The following is a 22,219-nucleotide window of genomic DNA, read 5'->3' as shown; positions in this document are numbered from 1 at the left end:
GACTAACTGGCCTTGTGAATTAAGTCTTTGACACTCCAATCTGGAATAGAATGTCCCTTTGGAATTTATATCGCCGGGAACAAATAAAGTGTTGCTTTACATGTTCGAATGGTACTAAAAACCACTGTTGTCCGAGAAAGTTATTCAGTGGTGCTACGGCGTCGTGTTGGGATGAGCCACGGTCACGGTTACTCGTGGGCGTACTCGTAAAAGACCCTTGACAGTTGGAGATCGAAAGAGAGCAGGCCAATTGGAGTATTTTCTCAACTTGACGTGCCCATTTAGGCGAATTAATCCATTGTCCATCAGCTGTGTTTCATTTTTATAATGAACAAATTTAAACAACAAAACTTCTTCAAACCTCTTTATTTGCTATGTGGCATGTTCCTTTACTCACAAATCGATAATTGTGGATTAGTTTCAATCTATTTTATTTATTTATATTTTTTGGGTGTACCTACTCACCAATTCATGACTTCCTGATCAGATGGACCTTTATTGTCAGATGGACCTTTATTGCTCCGATCAATCTGTGTTTAACTTTACAATAAGATTGATGATTTTAACTCTTTTCCTTCTTAGAAGTCTTGAAATCTCACAAAACATAAAATAATACTGTTAATTCAACCTCATTTAAGATTCTCCTTCCATCAATCTTCAACATCCGATCACAATTCAACAATCACATAGCACTAAGTCGCAAACACTTACTGCCACACGAACAAAACAGCCTCATATCTAGGTCACTCCTACACATCTGAAACACACCTCCGTTCGTTTTGTAGTAGACTTTCATAAAGAACACATTCTGTTTAATGCATCGTACATATACCAAAACCATACGTTTTCTCTCTTTTTACTACACTTAAAAACAACACACGAACAGAACAACCCTATTCTCGGTCACCCCTGCACATCCGAAACACACGTTCGCTATGTAGTAAACACGACTTTCATGAAGAAAACAATTCTGTTAAACACGTCGTACATTAAAAATCAAAACCATACGTAATCTCTCTTTTTCTCCTGCGTGTGCTTAGCCACAAAACAATCTCTCCTTTTATGCACACATTTCTACATGTAGTGTGTATAAACATTATGTCACATACTTTCAGCTCTATATTATATCTCAATTCATAGCTCTCACAGATTTGGATTTCATTGACACCTTACTAACTCCCCAAATCATCTATCTCGCCGTTCAGCAGGACTTATAATAAGAAGAACACATATAACAGGGTCTTCTTAAACACATGGACGTTTCTCATACCGCCAGGTAAAAATATGCAACTTTAGCATAAAACAATTTTACTGAAGTGTTTAATAGAGATTATCAGTTAAGCTGGGTTATTGTGACTACTTCCGGTGATATTTTCCTTTCCCTATACCTAGTATTAGAGAGAGAGAGAGATGGATGGGGTTTAACGTCAATGAGACACAAACTAGCTCATTTCGGGACTAACATATGGTTCAATTTTATTTCAATAATCAATTGCGTGTAGGGGTTTTAGCAGCAGGGGGAAACCCAGGAACCAGGAGAAAACCCACAAGGTTGGACAGACAACCCTACTCCTTGTCACATACAACTAGGGAATCGAACCCATGTCAGTTGACTTAATGACAGACCTTATGATACAGCGCGCACATGCTAACCATTCGGCCATCCAACCCCCAGCCTGTTATTATATGCCACTGAATGATTCTGAAAATGTGTAAGCAATGGGTCTGGATCTTAAAAAGATTTTTTAGTTCAACACAAATTCTACTCAAATTTAACTTTATCTATGGCTCATATTAATTAATATTTGAATTCATGATGATGTATTGATATACTACATTAACATTTAACAATATGTGTTGATAGGATCGTATTTTAAACACACCAAGGGTTAAATATTAAGGTATTAAGATTGTAAAATGTTTTATGATCCAAGGTCCAGATGTATAGAGAAAGAACACAAAATAATAATCACTGTCAAAGATTTTCTCAGTAATTGTTGAAATAAAGTATGTCATAACAGGAAATTTCGAGAGTAACAACCAACCGGGTTCAATATATAACATCTCTCTGAACACAAAAATCGGGATATCTTAAGGTGGGATATAAGGTCAAATCTTTCTTGAGAGGCAAATATATTAGCCTGGATTTCAAACATGTACCCGTATATAAGTCACAGTATACAATATTCGAACATAGTTTTGTATTCTAAACTGGGAAGACATATTTCTGAAGAATGTCCATTGTTACACATCTAGCAATGCAATGTGGTAGAGCCCATAAAACATTATAGAGAAGTCAACTACAATACAGAAATGGTGTTTTAAATATCTAGTTAACACAAACCAGGGTATTTTGGGACTAATATTGTTTTCTTTCAATAATTTGCTTGCTCATAGTTGTCTTTGGCAGAGAAAACCACAGGACCCACCTAAACGGCACACGTCAGAGCACTGACTCCCCGCCCAAACACAAATGCAATACATTTTAAGGGTCTAGTTTCACAAAACATAGGCTTACACAGACAAATCAACACTGAACTATACAACTTCACCATAGCTTTTACATTGGATGAATTGAAGCCCGGGGTTAAGGTTAAGTTAGCATGGCTCCCAGTTGACTATGGATACCAAACAGAAACCAAATGTTACATTTTAAAGATGCCTCTGGCAAATTTTATCATTTAGTAGCAATATCCATTAAAGACCTGAACAGTTCATTCAGTAACTCTAGGATGTTAAAGATACATTATGTAAGAACTACATCTGCCTATTGCAGGTGTTTTTTTTGGGGGGGGAGGGGTAAAATGCTATATAAATCATTAATTATGCATTTATTCAAGACCATAAACAACTCTCTACAGTATTGAATGGATTAAACACACGCATCATTTAAAAATTTAAAGACAAAATGGATAAATATGTTAATCAAGACTGTTTATTATCCTAACCAATGTATTTGACAATCAAGACTATCTTGCCAAAACTTCAAACATAGATAACTTATTATTATGGCAAGAACAGTCATATCGTAATCTAAATCTTACATAATGCATCTTTATGCTTCATTAAACTGACCTGAATAAGTCTCTATGGTTACTTACATGTATACACAAGTTTATAAACAAGAACCATAGTGACAAGCTTTTGGACATGAATGAAGTCAGGGACAGAAGAAATAGAGACCAAAACTTGGATTTTACTGAAGTCAAGGGGACTAAAATTTGTATGTTCACTAAAGTCAAGGGAAGAAAGAACATTTAGAAAAGCTGCATGGATCATGCGAATTTCATCTGCTGGTGGATAGTATTACATAACACAGAACTTATGTATTGTTATTTTCCTCATTGGAGATATTATTTTATAACAACTAGTTATCAACAAAGTTTGTACATTAACAGTGTTACATTAACACTTAGTCCATTACACATAACTATATTAGCATTTTAAATGTTAAATCATTAAATTTATGAAAAAATAGAATTCTATTAAAGACAAATGGAAATAAAAATCTGATTTGAAGAACACACACACAACATGTTCTTAATTCGAAAATTACAAGTAATAACAACAGATATAAAAATACCCCCGCAACAATACGCACGAACAGGAGTTTACAGAACAGGACTTTACAAAAACCAGATTTTCTTCCAGGCAAACACTTCTCTTCTTCCATTCGTTCTCTCCATTCACCCACCAATCTGTCCATCCGCATTCACTCCACCCTAGTTTTATCTGTATCTATGAGCTGAGGAACCATACGCATCGTCATCATATCGAGAATAGTGTTCTCTTCTATCATAAGCTGTAAGGACAGACAAGCAAGCTAACAATACTATCAACATTCACTAGAAATGATTTGAACACAAGTTCCTTATATATCATACAAAATGTATCAGTCATACATCGACACACAAATTTAAATAACTCCCAGCTGTCAACAACACCACCCCTCTTTCAAAGCCTCACTCAAATCACAAATCCCTCAATCTAGCTTTTTTTTGTTTTTACAGGTATGGTGATGACTAAAGTTTTGACTTTTTAAAATTCAAATTCCTGTAGGCTTTACTAAATCTTTAAAACAAAATAAAGATTCAGAAATGACTGACATGAAATGAATTGCCTAGTTAACATTTTGCAACACACAGAGCACACAAATTGTCCCTTTTGCCTATTCTCAATCGGAACCAGTTTTAAACTTACCTCCGGAGTAGACACACTATGAGCTCTTCATGTCCGACAACAAATGATAAATGATTCTTTGTCAGTGTTATATTAATATTTAATCTAGAAATGTCTTGAAAAATATCTTTTTTACAAAACAATATTAAAGGTAATTTTAATAGGCTAATCTTTAGTACATAAGTAACAACAACACTAATAAGCAGTTTATATATCCACCTAGCTTTTTCTAATATTCTATTCTAGTAAATTGCAATTAAAAAAAAAAAAAATTAACAATCAATAAAATTGTGTTGGGGTCTTTTTCAAAATCGAAAATGATCAAATTTTGTGAATTTTACTCTTTTTTTTTTGATTTCAAATTTTGCTAGAAAAATATTGTTTTATCAATTTTGGGTGAAATAAGCAAATATGGAAAAAATGAATAATAATTAGTGATTTCTTTGATCAATTAATTTTAACTTTGGGTGAAATAAAATGAAAACATTGCTCGTAATGATAGGTAAAAATATACATTAACTTGAATATAATTTGACTTCGCAAATGTTTTCTTTATTGTTATCTGGAACAATTACCATTTCAAACATAATCTAACGGGATATTAACACAGATTTTTCCGTGCATTCAGCTGAAACACTTACGATTTCAAAAATAAGATTTTAAGGGATATTCACACACTTTAACACAACGTCAACATAAAATTTCTCTGACTTTCAGTTCCAAATCTTCCTTTCATATCAAAGTTCACCAGTTCTAAAAGTCTTCGATCTCACAATAGTTTTTTTTTTTTCTTTTTTAAAACCATGATTGAAAACAATCACATTCAAAACCTTTCACACCCAGTTTCTTTAAATTTCAACAGTTTTTTCTTCACCCTTCATACAGACTGATAACAGTATTAAAAATAGAAATAACAAGAAGCACAGAAGTTTCATTCTTCTACACTCGAACAGGGAAAAAAAAAAAAAAATCTCACAAATATTCCATGTCTTCCATGTCCCACTTTCCTTCAACTCTCTTAATTCCATGTTCCCGATCTTCCATGCCCTCCACCCCATCCCCCATACTGACCTTGATTCTGGGGAGTTTGTGGACTCTGGACTTCCCCAGTCCCCCAACTTCCCAGGAAATTAGATGCTCCCTGATTAGGGGCATTATAATTTGTGTTGCCTGCATTAGGAGCAGCAGATGATGGTTGAGCACCATTAGTATCTCTCGACATACCAGTCCCCCATTGTTGTCCCCCCTGCCCGCTAAGGACTGCTTGAGCTGCCGCAAGCATGGCTGAATTAAGTAAATTCATATTAACATTGTTGGGTAGCTGATTAGGCTCTGGTTTGATCATGTCTCCACCAGGTCTAGGATGTGTAGAGGCTGGACTGAACCCACCTTGTCCACTGTAGCTTGAGCTGTAACTGGAGGGACTGGAAATATAGCCACCACTTCCACCACCACCACCGCTACTACCACCCCCACGACGATCTGGTTTATCAAAATTTTTGGGTGCTGCACTGCTAACATGAACACTAGTGCCTTTGATAATGTGATCTTCACCATACATATTCTGAGCAACAGCAGGATCCGCAAATGTACAAAATGCAAATGCTCGGAATGGTTTAGGAATGAAGACATCGACCACTTCTCCAAATTTACTAAAATAATTTCTTAAATCTTCTGCACTAATATCTTCACTACATCTGCCAATGAAGATTTTTCTGTTCATAAGATGTTGAGAACCTTCCTGAAAACAAAGTTAATATAAGTGTCATGTGTTTGTGAATAAATTCTCATGTTAACTGAAATGTTAAAAGAAAGGGTACCTGTAAATTCTTACTATGCAGCCTTCTACAATCTCAAATTTGGACACAAAGGGACAGTTTATTCCCCCCCTCCTCCCTCCCCAAAAGTATGAGTGTAACACATGACCCAGGAAGTGAGCATGACCTCATCACAATCATCTTGGAATTAAAACACCAGGGATGTGCCCAGAAAAATATTCATGCAGGGCAGCAGGTACACAAAGCCCCCTTTTAAAAGCAGGGGGAGTTTGGGCGGGGGTGGTGGGTATCAGACCCCCCCTCAGGAGAAAATTATCAAGGTTTTTTTTTTATCCAACCAGCTGCTGCCAGGCAGGAGACGCCCACATTTTCAAGAGATGGATAGAGAACAACCTAAAAAGAAAGTGATTTTTCATACAATCAGGGGCCATAATTCAGGAAGTTACGGTCTGATATGCACGAATATCGAAAAGAACCGAGATCTTTGGGTTATAAACTTACATTTCAAGTTTCAACAAAATCGGATAAAAAATTGTGATCTCTTTAGGGTCCACAACCTTGAAATACCATATTTTTACGCTATTTGAGAACGAAGGGCGGCCATTTTGTCTGTCAGTTTTGGGCCGATTTTCACGAAATTCGAACTCAGTCGTCCTTAGGGTGTAACGGTGATATAATAATACGTTTTTTTAAATCGGATAAAAATTATGACCTCTATAGGATACACAAGCTAAAAACGTGTTTTTTCGTACAATCAGGGGCCATAATTCAGGATACGCCCACATTTTCGAGAGATGGATAGAGAACAAGCTAAAAAGAAAGTGATCTTTCATACAATCAGGGGCCATAATTCAGGAAGTTACGGTCTGATATGCGCGAATATCGAAAAGAACCGAGATCTTTGGGTTATAATCACACATTTCAAGTTTAAACTAATTCAGACAAAAATTGTGACCTCTACAGTGTTCACAAGCTAAAAACATGATTTTTCGTACAATCAGGGGCCATAATTCATGAAGTTACAGTCCGATACATGCCAATATCGAAAGGAACCGAGATCTTAGGGTGATAAATCTATATTTCAAGATTCATTGAAATCGGATAAAAATTGTGACCTGTAGACTGTTCACAAACAATTGTGGACGGACGGACGGGGGCGACAACAATATACGTCCACATGAAAATGTGGGCGTATAAAAAGCACAATTTCGTGATGTTTTGGTGCGGTTTTGCCGTTTTCTAAAATCAACTTTTATGAAATCTCTGGCTCTGGTAATCTATAACAAATGGAAATTGATTTGCCCATTTTTCGTTGAGAGAATCCATACTATCAATGAAAATTACAGAGTATTACAATGATGTAATATTATGAATATCCAGTCTGATTTCTGAACATGTTTTCGATCATCATACAAAATGGCGTGCACTGCCAGGGAGATAACTTGTTTACTAGCCAAACTCTTCCAAAGGAAAACATTATGATGGGCACAACTGATGGATTGGTGACAGACATGCCCATCTGAATCAGCAAATTGATATTTTAAAGACCAATTATAAATTATATTCCATTAAAAATATAATGCTAAACTACAACGGTGCAGTGCCCGTAAACTAACTAGACTTTTCTTTTTACAAGTCATGCTAGTTAAATAGCACTGATTTGACTGGTTAAAAGAGTCTACATATCGGTTAGATAACTCTGCACGGCAAACAAGAAATCGAAAGTAATGAATTTCGCCAAAAACATAGGCCCTACGTTATCTTTAGATGTCTATGATACGAGGCCAGTTTGACGCAAGTCAAGATGATGTATTCGGTTTATGAGGTTAAAAGGAACAAATTAAGACTCCTTGTCTTTATTTACAAGATAACGGCGGTGGGCAGGAATCTGCTTCCAGATATTTTTGCTGGTGGGAAAATATTGGTGCTGGGCAGTGCAGCCCAGTAACTTTAATAGTAGATACATCCCTGCAACACTATATCAAAAACACAAGTCTGTCAAAAGGACAAGCAAGCTAAGAATCAGCAGAGCCGTAGGCAAGTATTGAAGAGCATTGCAGCAAAGAACATGTAGATTACCATGAACATCAAGTGTACGAAACCAGTTGCTGGTTTATGATGGTAGAACCCCCCCCCCCCCAACACTTTTTCTTCCCTCTTGATTTGACATTTTTTAAAGCTAAATCTGACATACAAAAAGTATTTGCCATATTCAAAATAAAATTACCTTAGAATTTGGAATCGTAACATCACACCACCGTCCATCAATCAAATGTCTTTGTGAAATACATTTTTTCTGAGCTTCATAATCAGAGAACCTGACAAAACCAAAACCTTTTGATTGGCCTGTTTTAGGATCTCGTTTAACCTACAGGTAAATAAAATTAAAATTAGTATCTGTTGAGTAAATTCTTGTATTCTTAAACTTAGTCTTGTATGTTAAATTTTTTTCATACATGTATAAAGGGAGACAACTCTGTTAAGTAATTCTAACATGTCATTAAATTTTAATCGTGTTGAATTGATTCCTGTTTCTCCTCTCTTGCACACTTAGGTCGAGGACCCCCAAAATTGTGCGCTTACCATTTTAACACCAAAAAAAATATTCAAAAAATTGCATTAATAACATCTAAACAAAATTCAAGAAACATCAGAAGTCAATTCTCGTTTCCTCCTTACGAGCTAAAGATGTTGATAATATAATACACACGTAGGTCGTAGGGGTTTGTATACAGTGGAATAAGTTACACTGTATTTGATTCGATGAATTCTGCAAAATGAGGCGTGTAGCGGTCATTTCAGCTAATGGGATAGCATATTATAAACTGTTTTTATTCTTTTAACTAATAATATAAGTAGATTATTTATAATATTAAACAAGCCAACAGTGAGGCTGATGTCCCCCGCTGCAATACCAAAATAAATATATGACACATATTCATTAATTGCACATATATTTTTTTCAAAAGTATCAAGCAATCAAACTGATTATCAACTATACACTAAGTTCCATCACGCTCTATCAGATAGAATTAAAGTTATCTTGTCACAAAGCATCGACCAATGAAATTGCTTAGCTGTTTAGCTTTAGCTTGAAATGTTAATCATTGAACTCAGTCAAGACCTAATGAACATCTACATCAAGTTTAAACATTCTACCTAAATTAAAAGCAGACTTGTTATGTTCCAAAGTCTTGACCAATCAAATTGCTTATTGATCCATAGCCTAAGTAAAAAATTCTCATCATCAAACTTATTCAAGTAATGAATCTATACTCAAACTTAGTCAAGTAATGAATCTATACTCCAGGGATCGAATTTGACGGACGCAAACACGCAAAATGTGTGTTGATTTTGTAGTCTGCGTTTCACAAAATATGTCACACGAAAAAAAATGCGTGTAACATTTTTTCGCTTATTCTTACTGAATAACATGATTTCTTCTTTTACGCAAAATCAAGACGATAATTATGACAAAAAACGGAAATTCTATAGATTATTTTCCGTCCTAAGTTCCTTGCAAAATGTAAATAAAGCGATGTCTATATCCGGCGTTTTGTGACATCTGCGCATGCGTTTTTTCCCCCAAACTGATCGGGGTAAAAATCTTATATTTTATCGGCTAGGAGTTTACCCTACTCAATAAAAACAATACACACATATCATAAATGACCTCTTTTAGTGTTGGACTATCTGTCCTTTCATTATTGTCGTTATATTCCATCAAACAAATTCTGACATCGGTCAAAAATATACGTTGCTTTCACGGACACAAACAGTTCATTAATAGTAAAAAAACATGTACCGCCAAGGGGATATATCGCGGTTTTGATTTTTCTGGATGATATGTAACACAAATATTGAAAAAATGTTTACCTTTTGATGTTATTTACAACTTTTATTGCTTAATATGATGAATAAATACTATAATATAAGGAGCTTTGTTTACGTCACGTGACTTCTCGCTCACTTTTCCACCCGTTAGCATTATCCGTTTCTTTTCAATTTCTATAAATCTTGACAAATTGTTTATACCGATACTTTTGATTTTCTAAAGGAATCATTGATTTTCAGATTGAAATAAATTTTAATAAAGCAGAAATATAAATAATGCCGAGAGTTCCGGTAGACCGATTTAATTATCATTCACTTCAGCGTCGGACGTACGTGTCATGCATAGCTGTCCGTGATCCGAAAAATTGCTAAATCAATGGACACTTTTTGACATAGTACTTATGTTTTATAGTTTAATTTACTATCCTTGTATTATATAATGCATCCTCAAGAAGGTATACGCTTGAATGAGAAAAAACGAGTTTTCAAGGGTAGCTATAAAAATATGTACGGCCGATTGAAGACAAACTTTTTTTTATGTTTTTTCATTAAAGAAAAAAATTGCCCCTTGAATTTCTTCAAAATCCTATTTTTACTTGTAGATTTGAAATCAACAAGCAAAATTTTGCTTGTGTGTTTTCAAATAAAGTTCTATCCCTGTACTCAGAGTTAAAACCAAAGAAATTGTGCCCCATAGCATCAACCAATCAGATTGCTTATCTCTGCTTACCATAAGCAGACAATGTTTATCATCAAACTCCATCAAGGCATTCACCTAATGAATGTCTACACCAAGTTTAAACATTCTACTTCAATTAGAAGGCGAGTTATCGTATTCCAAAGTCCCGACCCCGACCAATCAAATTGCTTATCGATCTGCTTACCCTAAGCAGAATATGCTTATTAATTATGGAACTTAGTCAAGGTATTGATTAGTGCCTATATCAAGTATCGATGCATCGATTCGGCTGACGCCGATTCGATTCTCGGTACTTTTTTGTATTATTGATGCATCGGCAAAAAATACTAATAATTAGCTTTATGTGTCCGAGGAGTTCACAAGTTCGTCCACTAGAATAAAAAAAACACCTTTAAAGGGGAGGCACTGCTCGACAAATATGAATTTTAAAATAACTGGCTTCTAATAATGCTATCAACTTGAAATTTTCAGGAATTGTTCACATCGACAAAATAGGCTAATCGGCAGTTTTGGGGGAATCTGCTTTACTGGTTACCATGGAAACAAAAAAAATCATTTTTACTGCTTAAAAAAAATCGTTCTCTGAAAGTATCAAAGGTAGAAGCCTGGAACTTTTTTTAAAATGTTCCTAGGACATTTCTCTGTGCAATTATCAATATGGTGTTGTTATTGTGTCCTTACATGTCATTCTATTCAACAAAACAAAAATTATGAAAAATGTTGTTTTCAATGAGAGATTTCAAATGCCAATTTACTACACTAAAAATTCATTTAGAGTACTGAAAATCCTTATTTGCATGGAACTAACATTATTTAAGTATGTGTGTAAGTTTCAGATATATCTGTTGTAAACTTTTCAAGAACGATTTTTTGTAAGGTTGTCGACTGTTGATACTTTACTTTTTGAGAAATTAAGACATAAAGAGGTAAAACAGCAAAATTTGAATTGCAAGAGTGTTCAAAAGTGCATTTTTTCTATCATAAACCACTTTATATGTATTTTCTTTAATTACAAGTGAAATAAAAATGAATGAACATCACAAATATGCAAATATAAAAAATCGATAATTTGAGTCAAAATTGACATTTGTCGACCCTTGCCTCCCCTTAAATACGTTTTTCTGCATGTTTTATATAATTCAAAATAAAACAACGGAACAATTCAATGAATCCTGCAAGAATTATTAGGCTTGACCTGTTTACCCTATGCTTCCATTATGTTTGTCTCCATTTTCCAGTGACTACAAAGACTGCGTTTGCAGGTTACGTCCCCTGGCTCATGTCCTTTAACCCCAAGGTCAATTTCACGGTTCATTTAAATGACCAAACGAACTGTCAGAAGGATAATATTTCGCGGCCGGTTCTTAACGCTAGTTTTAAAACGATTCAGTCTTATTTTCTGCCACGGGGTAGCTCGGACTGGGGATCAACATAGGCTAGGTGACGTTGGCCCAATACTTCCGGTTTCGGAGTCACGGGCACAAGAAGTATACATATTTATCATGGTCAGCAATTGATATAATACAAATTTATCTAATATTTCAAGCTATAATCCACGCTAAAATGTACTCAAATTGATTATTCAACATTCAATTAAAAATTAAAATATAGATAGATAATCTCACATCAATTAAAAAGGAACATATCAGAAAAATTTACCCATCACTGTTTATAAAGACAATGGATTTCCTGTTAACCATACTGTAAGTCATTAATATATTATCTGTCAGGGTTGCATACTTCATTATTGAGTCTACTTCAAGCCTCCAAATTGAATAGGGCGTTGCGGTGGCTCAGTGAACAAGACATTGGCTCGCTAAATGGGAGTTCTTTTGTTAGATTCTAGTGTTAGCTGAGGAAGTTTATAAGGATTTTCTTAGGAGGCTCCCCATTGTCAGTGGTGCAGGGCAGAGGATATGCCTGTCTTCATTAACCCAGTGGGAGCAGAACAGTGTGGCTTTTTAGGTTTAATGGAGTTACCTCCCTTTAATGCAGGAAATGTGCACATACAGTGTTCAATTTCGAAACAGAAAAGGACCATACAGCTCATTTGAAGAGATGTACATCAGAATATCTGAGAACCAGAAATTTATTTTATATTGCCTCAGAATGTTAAAATACTATGATTAGAGAATATAGTTAGTGATCAGTCAACAGATTTCCTCCTCTATTAATAATGATTTAAAATATGTTACCTGCACTAGTATTAATTCACCAAAAGTTGAAAAATATTTTCTCATATCGTCTTCTGTTGTTTTCCATGGCAGACCTAGCACTATCAAATCACTACATTTTGTCTGATCTAATCTTTTTGTTTTAGCTGCTGGATTTTCTTGACCTTCATCACCTTTGCGTTTATTTTCTGAAATAAGAAAAGAAATCTTCAAGTTCCAAGAATGTGTTTAAAAAATACATTTGCACATGCCCTACTTTCACCAATAATACCAATGGGCAGCAGTGTTTAAGAGAACTACTCTTCAAGTTCCAACTATTACTTCATGGGTTTTTTCAATGCACTCCAAATATACATTTTCATTTCATCCAAACAACTACTCAATTTTTAATGACATACACTAAAGCCAGGCCCATACCGCTACGACTACAACCAACCAGGACTCAGCGTCTTGGGTAGTTGTAAAGAAAATCTAGTCGTGTCTTAACTTCACTTGCCTACGACGGTACCAGTCCACACAGGCCCGACTCTCACAGATTATGCGTCGTGAGTTACCCCACTTCCCTCTCTTCTGTCCAAAAATCTGCCATCTTGAATTTTCCCGGGAAAACAAGGAGCACATGACCTGTACAGTCACATGACTAAATGCTACTCTCTGATTGGCTAAACAACAGTAAGACAATTTATCGTGTCGTGTGAGTGTCCACACAAACACGATGGGTTACGACTGCATCCAACTACGACTGAACATGCTCAGACGGGCCACGACGCGACGGAAATCGATTGAATCGTGGTCGAGGGACTGTCCACACTGCACTGATTAGCTGAGACAAGACGTTGCGTTGGGTAGAGTCTGGGCAAGTCGTGGCGGTGTGGGCCGGACTTTACACCCCAGCATCAATGACAAGCAAAACTGGGTTGGAATATCATTAGGAACATTGTCTGCAAACACTATGATTGAACCTACTCTTTAAGTTCCAACTGGAGGGTTTTTTTCCATGCACTCCAAATACACATGGAACATTTTCATTCCACCCAAACAACTAAACGATTTTTCATGACATACATGATACATGTACCCCCCTAACATCCCTGACCGGCAAATCCTGGTTGGAATAACATTAGGAACATTGTCTGCAAACACCAGGGTTGAACTTAGGACCTCATTTGGTACATGCATGAGTCATTGCCATACTCAGCCAGCCACTCTTTTACTGACCAATGCATTTTACTGAGCAATGCACATCTACATCTAACTTCCTTACATCAGATAAACGGAAATTAGGTTGTAAAAGTATCTGTAAACTGGCAAGGTAGTTTTAAATGAGTTCATTGTAAAAAAAAAAACTCCACCCCTCTCCTGAACAATAACTGTAAGTTCCAAGATAGACATTATTAATATATTGATTAGTTGAATACAACAATGAACAGCAGGGTTGACTGAGGATTTGAATTTTTCTGTGATAAATTTATTAGGCTTTTTGTTTTGACCATGATATTAACTTTAATTAATCTAAAGTGATCATTGCCGTACAGCCAGCCCCCAATATTGACTGGAGGTGAGTAGTAATTGTTCAACTGAATTGGTTAATCTCAGTATAAGTACGGTACTTCACACTTTTCTAAACTACCCTGTACATGTATTACTGATAGATACAATGGCAAAAGACATCTACTGGTTTCTACCATTAGCAGGTTATCTTTATAAGTCAAGTCCATAAAAAACATTAATCCCCGTTTCTAATTTCTATCGACTCTATTTGGTACACAGTTTTGACAAATCCACTTGACAGATGAAAAATTGAAAATGGTGCCATCCTGCTTTACATGTATATAAATGTCCACACGGAGGAAACTGTATTTCATCAAAAAAGGCTTAACCAAATTATTCAGTGGTTGATTTATGGTCAAGGTGATAATTATGACCTGTCTTAATCAGGAGAAAAAGAGAGAGAGAGAGAGAGAGAGAGAGAGAGAGAGAGAGAGAGAAGAGAGAGAAATGGGGTTTAACATCCACTCGACACAAACTAGGTCATTTTGAGACTAACATGGTTTAATTTTATTTTAATAGTTCGCGTGCGCGTAGGGGTCTTTAGCAGTGGGAGGAAACTGGAGGACCCGGAGAAAATCAGGAGATAAAAAGGTCTGGTTAGAATGTCAGACTATTAGTATGAGAGTATTATCATTCATTTGAATGCAGTAAATCATAATTTCTAATGGAAAATTTTAGCAGTTGGTCTAAGCTTATCAATTTAAAAAAAATATAATAATACCGATACCATAGTCCAATAAATTCCTAGCTGGAAGTGCTTATCGATACCAGATATATCTCAACAATTCTAGTGTAGTCCTTCACGTTTAAGACAGCTTTCGTCTCTCGACGCACCTCGCTCTCCTAAATATTGAGATTCATAAACTATCTGTACCAAACTTTCAGTTTTTGTTTATTTTTAAAACTGCATATGTTTGGGTATAGTGACCACCTCCTCCGAGCGTTTCCATGGTAAAACTAGGGCTACCATAATTATTCACCCAGCTTATGGACCTTCGTTTCCATTCTGATATTGAATGCTAATGTAAGGCTCGTTTTAATTGGATAGAAGTCAGAAATCAGCCAATAGAATACGATGTTGACTAGTGCTGGCACGATATATCGTTGAATCGATGTATCGCTATTCACCGTCTCACGATACCTGTATTGAATCGCAGGGTGCCGAATCGATGTTTCACGATTCTTTTTTGCGTTTTCTCAAATATATTATGAAAACTTTAAAACTTTAAATTATACCCTAACCTTTATTTGAAACAATGACACTTCGCAAACGATGTCCAGTAGTCTTGACATGTGTGTTACTATAAATAGCGCACAACCGTAATTACCGTTAGTTTCGTAGGTTTAGATTAACAACATTTTAACGCCTTTTCGTTTTGTTTCCGAATTTTAAAGTTTGTTATAAGGCTTAGTTAAAGATACATTACATGGGAGATAAGATAAAGAGATGGCAGTTCTCGCTATAATACATGTAGTTAAAAACTAGATAGTGTAAAGGTAATTTGCTGAAAATTTCAAATTGATCCACTATGAGCCGAGAAAGAAGCCGGTGAAATTTTTGCATAGTCTCGGTTATCATGACTAAAATTATCAATATAAACAGCATAGTCTCGATTATTCACTTTTTCTGATTTAATTATCTTTGGCCGTTAGCGACATATAGGAATCTAAATGGGTTCATTTGCACTGAAAGTGAATGCGCCGTCTTTCTTGTATCATGAATATAAGCTGAAAATGATCGAAAGTAATCACACTTTCAATAAAAGGTTAAACTTGCTAAATTCACCTTTGTTCTGTGTGACCACAGAGGTCAAAAGGTTACATTTTCCGTTTTAGCACTAGGAAGATTTAAAGTAATAAATGTCAGCGTAAAATATAAAAACTAAAGCGAAAGCTGTTCTAATTAATAATAGGATCATTTAAAATTTATCTTTAGGTGGTCTTAGCACCGAACTTTTACTTTGGAACGTCGAAAATGATCTTGCATAACAGAACCAAAACGCTTCGGAACCTGTTTCAAAAATACCTAAAAAGTGTTAAATCAAAATCTCTCGAATTAGTTTTACAACGAATACTATACATAATGATACTAGTTGTCTGAAAAAAACAATTGAATAGTTTCATGGCTGGACTCCAGTCTGCAGGCCGCGTCACAAAGCCTGCCAAAATTTCCCCGCTAACATTTACAAGTACGACATATATATCCTGTGAACTACTATGTACAATGCATCCGTCGGTTTTATCTGCGTCCATGTTCCGGCGAAATTCATAAAAACTCATAAAGTTTGCAAACTTTTAATCTCGTCGTCAGATACGTGTTTTCCTGCCACAGATTAACGTCAGTTTTCCTAGACTGGGATTCTCGGAAATCCACGCGACCTGCAGGCTGGAGTCCAACACTGAAACTATTCAATTGTTTTTCAGATAACAGTATCTTTATGTATAATAATCGCTGTGAAAATAAATCGGAGAGATTTCGATTTGACAGTTTTTACATATTTTTGAAACAGGTTTCAAAGTGTGTTGGTTCCGTTATGCAAGATCATTTTCGACGTTCCAAAGTAACAGTTCGGTGCTAAGACCCTATAAAGATAAATTTTAAATGTTCCTATTATTAATTACATGTAGAACAGCTTTCGCTTTAGTTTTTATATTTTACATTGACATTTTATTGCTTTAAATCTTCCTTGTGAAAAAACGGTAAATTTCACCTTTTGACCTCCAGGGTCACTAAGGCTAAAGGTGAATTTAGCAAGTTTACATTTTTATTGAAAGTGTAATTACTTTCGATCATTTTCAGCTTTCAAAGTGTGTTGGTTCCGTTATGCAAGATCATTTTCGACGTTCCAAAGTAACAGTTCGGTGCTAAGACCCTATAAAGATAAATTTTAAATGTTCCTATTATTAATTACATGTAGAACAGCTTTCGCTTTAGTTTTTATATTTTACATTGACATTTTATTGCTTTAAATCTTCCTTGTGAAAAAACGGTAAATTTCACCTTTTGACCTCCAGGGTCACTAAGGCTAAAGGTGAATTTAGCAAGTTTACATTTTTATTGAAAGTGTAATTACTTTCGATCATTTTCAGCTTCTTTACATAATACAAGAATGACTGCGCATTCATTTTCAGTGCAAATGAACTGATTTGACCTTTGACCCCGAATATCTTGAAAACGCCCCAACGGCGGACTGATTACCACTCGGCATCGTATTCTACGCAAAATTTTACTCTAGAAAAGTTGGGCCTGGTTTTGTGCCCATTTGATGGACCCCCCCAACGCGCTGAGCCTCCGGTCTAAAGTCTCTAACTCAAAATCATTCAAAATCTTCGACATTGAAAACACGATATATTTGTCGGTTTAAATCAACATTTTTTGATATTGTGATCTTACCGGAAAAAGATGGCCTTCTGATATCCAATATTTAAGACAAAATAAACATTTTACAATTGGTACATGAAGCGTGTACCATAATGAGTTTCAGCGCTATTTGTAATAAGGGACTCAAAAATTGAGGCTAGGCCTATTCCACAAGTCATGTCAAACGGTGGTGCTATATTCTTATCTGGAGAGCATGCCCAATAAATACTATCGGCATAGACTGGAATAACCAGACGCTAGAGATTGAAATTCGATCGAGAATACTGGCGTATTTCGCCGAACCTAACTGATTAGAAATTACAGTAAAAACAGAAATGAGGCTGACCTTAAAAATATCTTTGTTTCACCTAACGCGACCGACTAACTAAAACCACCCCCGACTTAAATTATTTTATTGCACTTTTCCGCGATCTTTTTATTTTATTTTGTGGGTCAACCTGAAATATATCACAAGAGTTATTTCCTTTTACTATGGCTATGGTTTGATTCATTATTGAAACTGGTTGATCAAGACGAAAGCGTCATAGGTGTCGCTTCTCAAGAAAATGGTTGCAGACGAAAGCACGTCCATTCCCACGAAATGATTCTGCCTCTATGTCTGTGGGGCGTCGTTTTAATCATGACGAAGATATTTTCAATATCCGTTTTCGAGAAAAATGAAGGCACAACCCGCACGATCGTTAAAAACGTGTTGAAGGGGTTTCACACTTAGAGTTCGTGGCAAATCGTGTGCGAGTCTCTGAGTCGTGCATCACGAAAAATCTCGATGTCATACTCATTGATTTGTTTGACAATAAAAAAAGACGAATGTTTCCCCCCCAGAAAATTATCAACCTGTCAAATTAGCTCTTTAAAAAAAAATCTGAAAAAAAAACCTGACCTACCGACCCTTCTCCTCGATTGTGGGTCGGGTTTGGCGAAACAAAGATATTTTTAAGGTCAGCCTGATTGAATGTAAATCAATTTATATACATTTCGTGTACATTCATATGATCATTGTATGCTTTGCGACCCATTTGTGTCAATTTGTAGGTCCCAAATATTAGCAACTTAGCTCCTTTAAGTTTTGTTCTGCGGGGTTTCTGTTTGTTTATTAATATTAGGCCTACTAGAAGTGGTTCCACTACTGATGTCTTCCGCCTTACTCCAGCCACAGTAGTGGCTCGTCCTACGGAGTTCCTTTGCACAAGTTTTTTAGTCAAATGACTACAAAAAGTTTACTAGCCTATAGCCCCCTTAATTTACACATAAACTGACCCCAAACTATACTGCACATAGCTTAACATATAATAAACCAATTCCCATTGAAATAAAGGTGAAGTCTTACCACATAATTATATGATATGATGAAACCCAAATGTTACACGAATTTGGCGAGACTTCATTAGGCTGGTGTCATGGCGGCTTACATTAAAAGAAATGTCGCTTTGAAAATGTAGAACGCATAATTACCACAAAGAAAAACTGTTCAATAAGTACTAGTAGCAATAACTATTTTAGAGAATTACTTATTTCAGTACAAAATGTAATGATATATGTGTTGACAATTAATTGTGCGTTTGAACCTATTGTACTTGTGTAAGGAGTCTTAGACTGTAGGCTATCAATTGTAGTGCTACGACATTTGTAGATGCCTACATGTATAGGGCCTATAATATTATGTTTGGTGTGGTGTAAATGTCTATGAGTTATGTCCCAGGCAAAATTGTTCATTTGTTGGTACATGTATATAGGTTAATTAGGTCTATCATCGATGCATGGGAATCATTTTGTTCTGGCGCCATTACTGTGTGCGTTGGCCATTGTATTTGACAGTTAAACAATGAAGACAGTTCACTGTCGGGTCAATCAATAATTTATAAAAGAACGACATTTTGTTTTTATTCTTACGGTTAACTCAAATTTACGGTACATACCTGCTTTAGGAAATACACACACATACAGTTGGAGGCCCCATGCACCTTCTGGTGGATGCAACCTACCATCGACAAGTCTAATTCCGCGAAAAGTTCCTGTTTCGGGATTTCTATACTTTAACCCACATGTCGTGGGAAACTGTGCTGATAGAGTTGACAATAACAAGGTACCGTCTTCCTCGCTGGGGATTTCTATCGGTTCATCCGATTCTTCTTCCGCCACCTGGATATACTGACTCATATTTTAGCCTGAAACAGCTTGCAAACACAATGTTTTTTTTTGCTAGCAGATGAAATAAATAAAATATTGTAAGCGGTAAAATCAACTCTCAAAATGGCGGAAATGTAAAGCGAGCCCTGGGAGTAAACATTTGGTTAAGGGGAGATAACGGTAATATACTGGATTCAGACCACAATATTTCTCTTTAATTTCTCCATAATAGTATCTCCGTACAGTGGCATGACTAGAAACGTGATCGAATACCAAAGACACGGGTGCGCTTGATGGGGAGTATGTGTGAGTGTGTGTGTGAGGGGGGAGTTGGGGGGGGGGGTGTCTTTGCCCCCAAAGTCTTCATTATCTATTTGTTTTGTAATAACTATCAGATGACAGATGTATCGGAACACAAACAGAACACGCATAAGTTTTATTTCAGATTCTTAAATAGACTCATATACAAGCGCTGTGTTAGTACCAGATTGGTAGGGAGTGATTACCACCGAAAAAAAAAACGTTTTCCACCCGCCGAACCCTCAGGATATTAACAAATCTCCGAGCACACCGCATATTTATATTTTGCATCTTCCGTCTTTTAGAGCCTTACTTTTCTGCACAAACCGGAATAAAAAACATGGGCATACGTCATGTAATGTAGGGTACTAAGTCGGAATTTTATTGATCACATTTCTGCGAACCGATCTTTGGATTTGAGGCAAAAGCTTGATTACTGTGAGAATGTTTGATTTATAAAACAAGTTGGTTTCAACAAAAATGTTTCGGCAATATTGCTTTATGAAACATTATAGACGGAATATTCCGAACCCGGGACAATATTCTCTAGTAGGTTTACTGTGTCGTATGCATAGCTTTAAAAGTCAAATTGTCTATACTCCATGGAACGTTAACTCCGGCAAACGTTTTTGGAATGGACTATCCGACAATTTTAAAATTCGAGAGGGTTCTTTAATTACACAATGACCAATCTCGCCAAGCTTCATAAATTATCTCCAAAATATTGTATAATTTAAAACGCGAAGGAGGGTATAAGCTTCACCAATCTCCCAAACAGAGTTGTCTTCCCTTGCAGTTCACACTAACGAATGCTGGATAGCGAGACTTATGTGGAGAATGAAGCTTCACAAGCGTTTTTTTATGTCACAATATGCCCGACAGGGCTAATGACGAATGACTTACGCCATACAGTGTGCTATGAGGGACATATTGCCCTGCCAGTGGCGCGACGGCCTACTCTTATTTGAATTCCAACTGTCAAGGGCTCTTTAATTTAACGTGCACGTCAATGTGTACACTGTCCTTGCCAGGGTCCACGTCCTCCATCAGACCATCACCCAAGGGAAAATCGCGCCGGAAAATTGCAAGGAACTTTCTCGGCCAACACCGAGAACGAAAACAAGACCTCTCTGCTGGCGAGTCAACGTCTTACTTACTGAGCCACAGCTGCTGACCAAATTAATGCCGGAAAGATAAATTTACGACAGTCTATTAATAATAGGCCTAATTATACATATTAAAAGATACTTTCCAGGATACAAAGGGGGGGGGGGGTGGATGGCAGAATAAATGGCACGTGCGCGCGGTATCATAAGGTCTGTGCAACAAGGAGTAGGGTTGCCGGTCCAGCCTCGTGGTTTTCTCCGGGTCCTTCGGTTTCCTCCCACTGCTAAAGACCTCTACGCGCATGCGAATTATTAAAATAAAATTGAAATATGTGTTAGTTCCGAAATGACCTAGTTTTTGTCGAGTTGACGTTAAACCCCATCTCTCTCTCTCTTTCCCGCATACAAAAATTGTGTGATTTGATGACATATTTGGGCTAAAAAATGTATCCAAACCAAACAATCTATCAAAAATTTGCTTCAATCCCCCCTCAAAACTTTGTATTCGCCGGGGTTACCTATAGCTATAAATAAACTGTTGTTACACGTCATGTCGTATGTTCCCTCGTTTCATTTCAGAATGTATTTATCAGAAACTTACTATGCCTTTACCATAAATATTGAGGTTTAATTAAATTCTTGATTATTTTCTGTTAATTTTCCGCTGTTTAATTACAGTCTTTTTGTACGTTGACACCCCTCAATATTCCCAATACAGCCTAACCATTTGAACAAGAAATAACAACTGCTCCCTCAGTCAAGCTAGCGCACAATAAGCTGGCAGACAACAGTCGAGTTGCCAGTTAGTGATACCAAGATATCTTTTCCCCAGTGCTAGCCCCATGGGTGTTTTTCGGGTAATCCAGTATTTTTATAGTAAGATTAGGTGTCTATACTTTCCATATACCAAATCTGCCATTATACGTTTATTGGAAATAACCACTCGATAAAAACTTTCAGGACAATGTGTCTTTAAAAAGAACAATATACATTTGGAATAAAATTTCAATTTGTTTATTTAATAGCATTTCACTTAACTTTACTGAAATAAAAGCTTATAACTGTACTGATTCATATAGGTTTGGAAG

General features: G+C 36.2%; 1 protein-coding gene across 2 annotated transcripts; it reads right to left on the bottom strand.

Moving 5' to 3' along the window:
* Positions 1 to 350: 350 nt before the first annotated feature.
* LOC126814737 (TAR DNA-binding protein 43) lies at positions 351 to 19,883 on the bottom strand. Of its 2 annotated transcripts, XM_050540109.2 has the most exons (5): positions 19,515 to 19,882; positions 12,687 to 12,853; positions 8,185 to 8,325; positions 5,569 to 5,920; positions 351 to 3,802 (listed from the first exon to the last, which is right to left on the bottom strand). In XM_050540109.2, exons 1-5 carry the CDS (start codon positions 19,753 to 19,755, stop codon positions 3,729 to 3,731), a joined length of 975 nt encoding a protein of 324 aa, XP_050396066.1. In that variant the 5' UTR covers positions 19,756 to 19,882; the 3' UTR covers positions 351 to 3,728. The 2 variants fall into 2 exon arrangements, with proteins under 2 accessions (XP_050396066.1, XP_050396065.1); XM_050540108.2 differs by having other exon boundaries at positions 351 to 5,920; positions 19,515 to 19,883.
* Between the last annotated feature and the right edge of the window lie 2,336 nt (positions 19,884 to 22,219).

The sequence above is a fragment of the Patella vulgata genome, chromosome 3, assembly GCF_932274485.2.
Source record: "Patella vulgata chromosome 3, xgPatVulg1.2, whole genome shotgun sequence".
Taxonomy (NCBI): Eukaryota; Metazoa; Mollusca; class Gastropoda; family Patellidae; genus Patella; species Patella vulgata.
The sequence above is the reverse complement of the archived record's forward strand: the minus strand, read 5'-3'. Positions and strand labels throughout refer to the sequence as shown.

Coding starts and splice junctions, on each gene's coding strand:
- LOC126814737 (XM_050540108.2), bottom strand. CDS start 19,755: ATGAGTCAGTATATCCAGGTGGCGGAAGAAGAATCGGATGAACCGATA. Junction 8,326..12,686: donor GTGAATTAATACTAGTGCAG/GTAACATATTTT, acceptor ATTTACCTGTAG/GTTAAACGAGATCCTAAAAC. Junction 5,921..8,184: donor TTACGATTCCAAATTCTAAG/GTAATTTTATTT, acceptor CTTTGTTTTCAG/GAAGGTTCTCAACATCTTAT.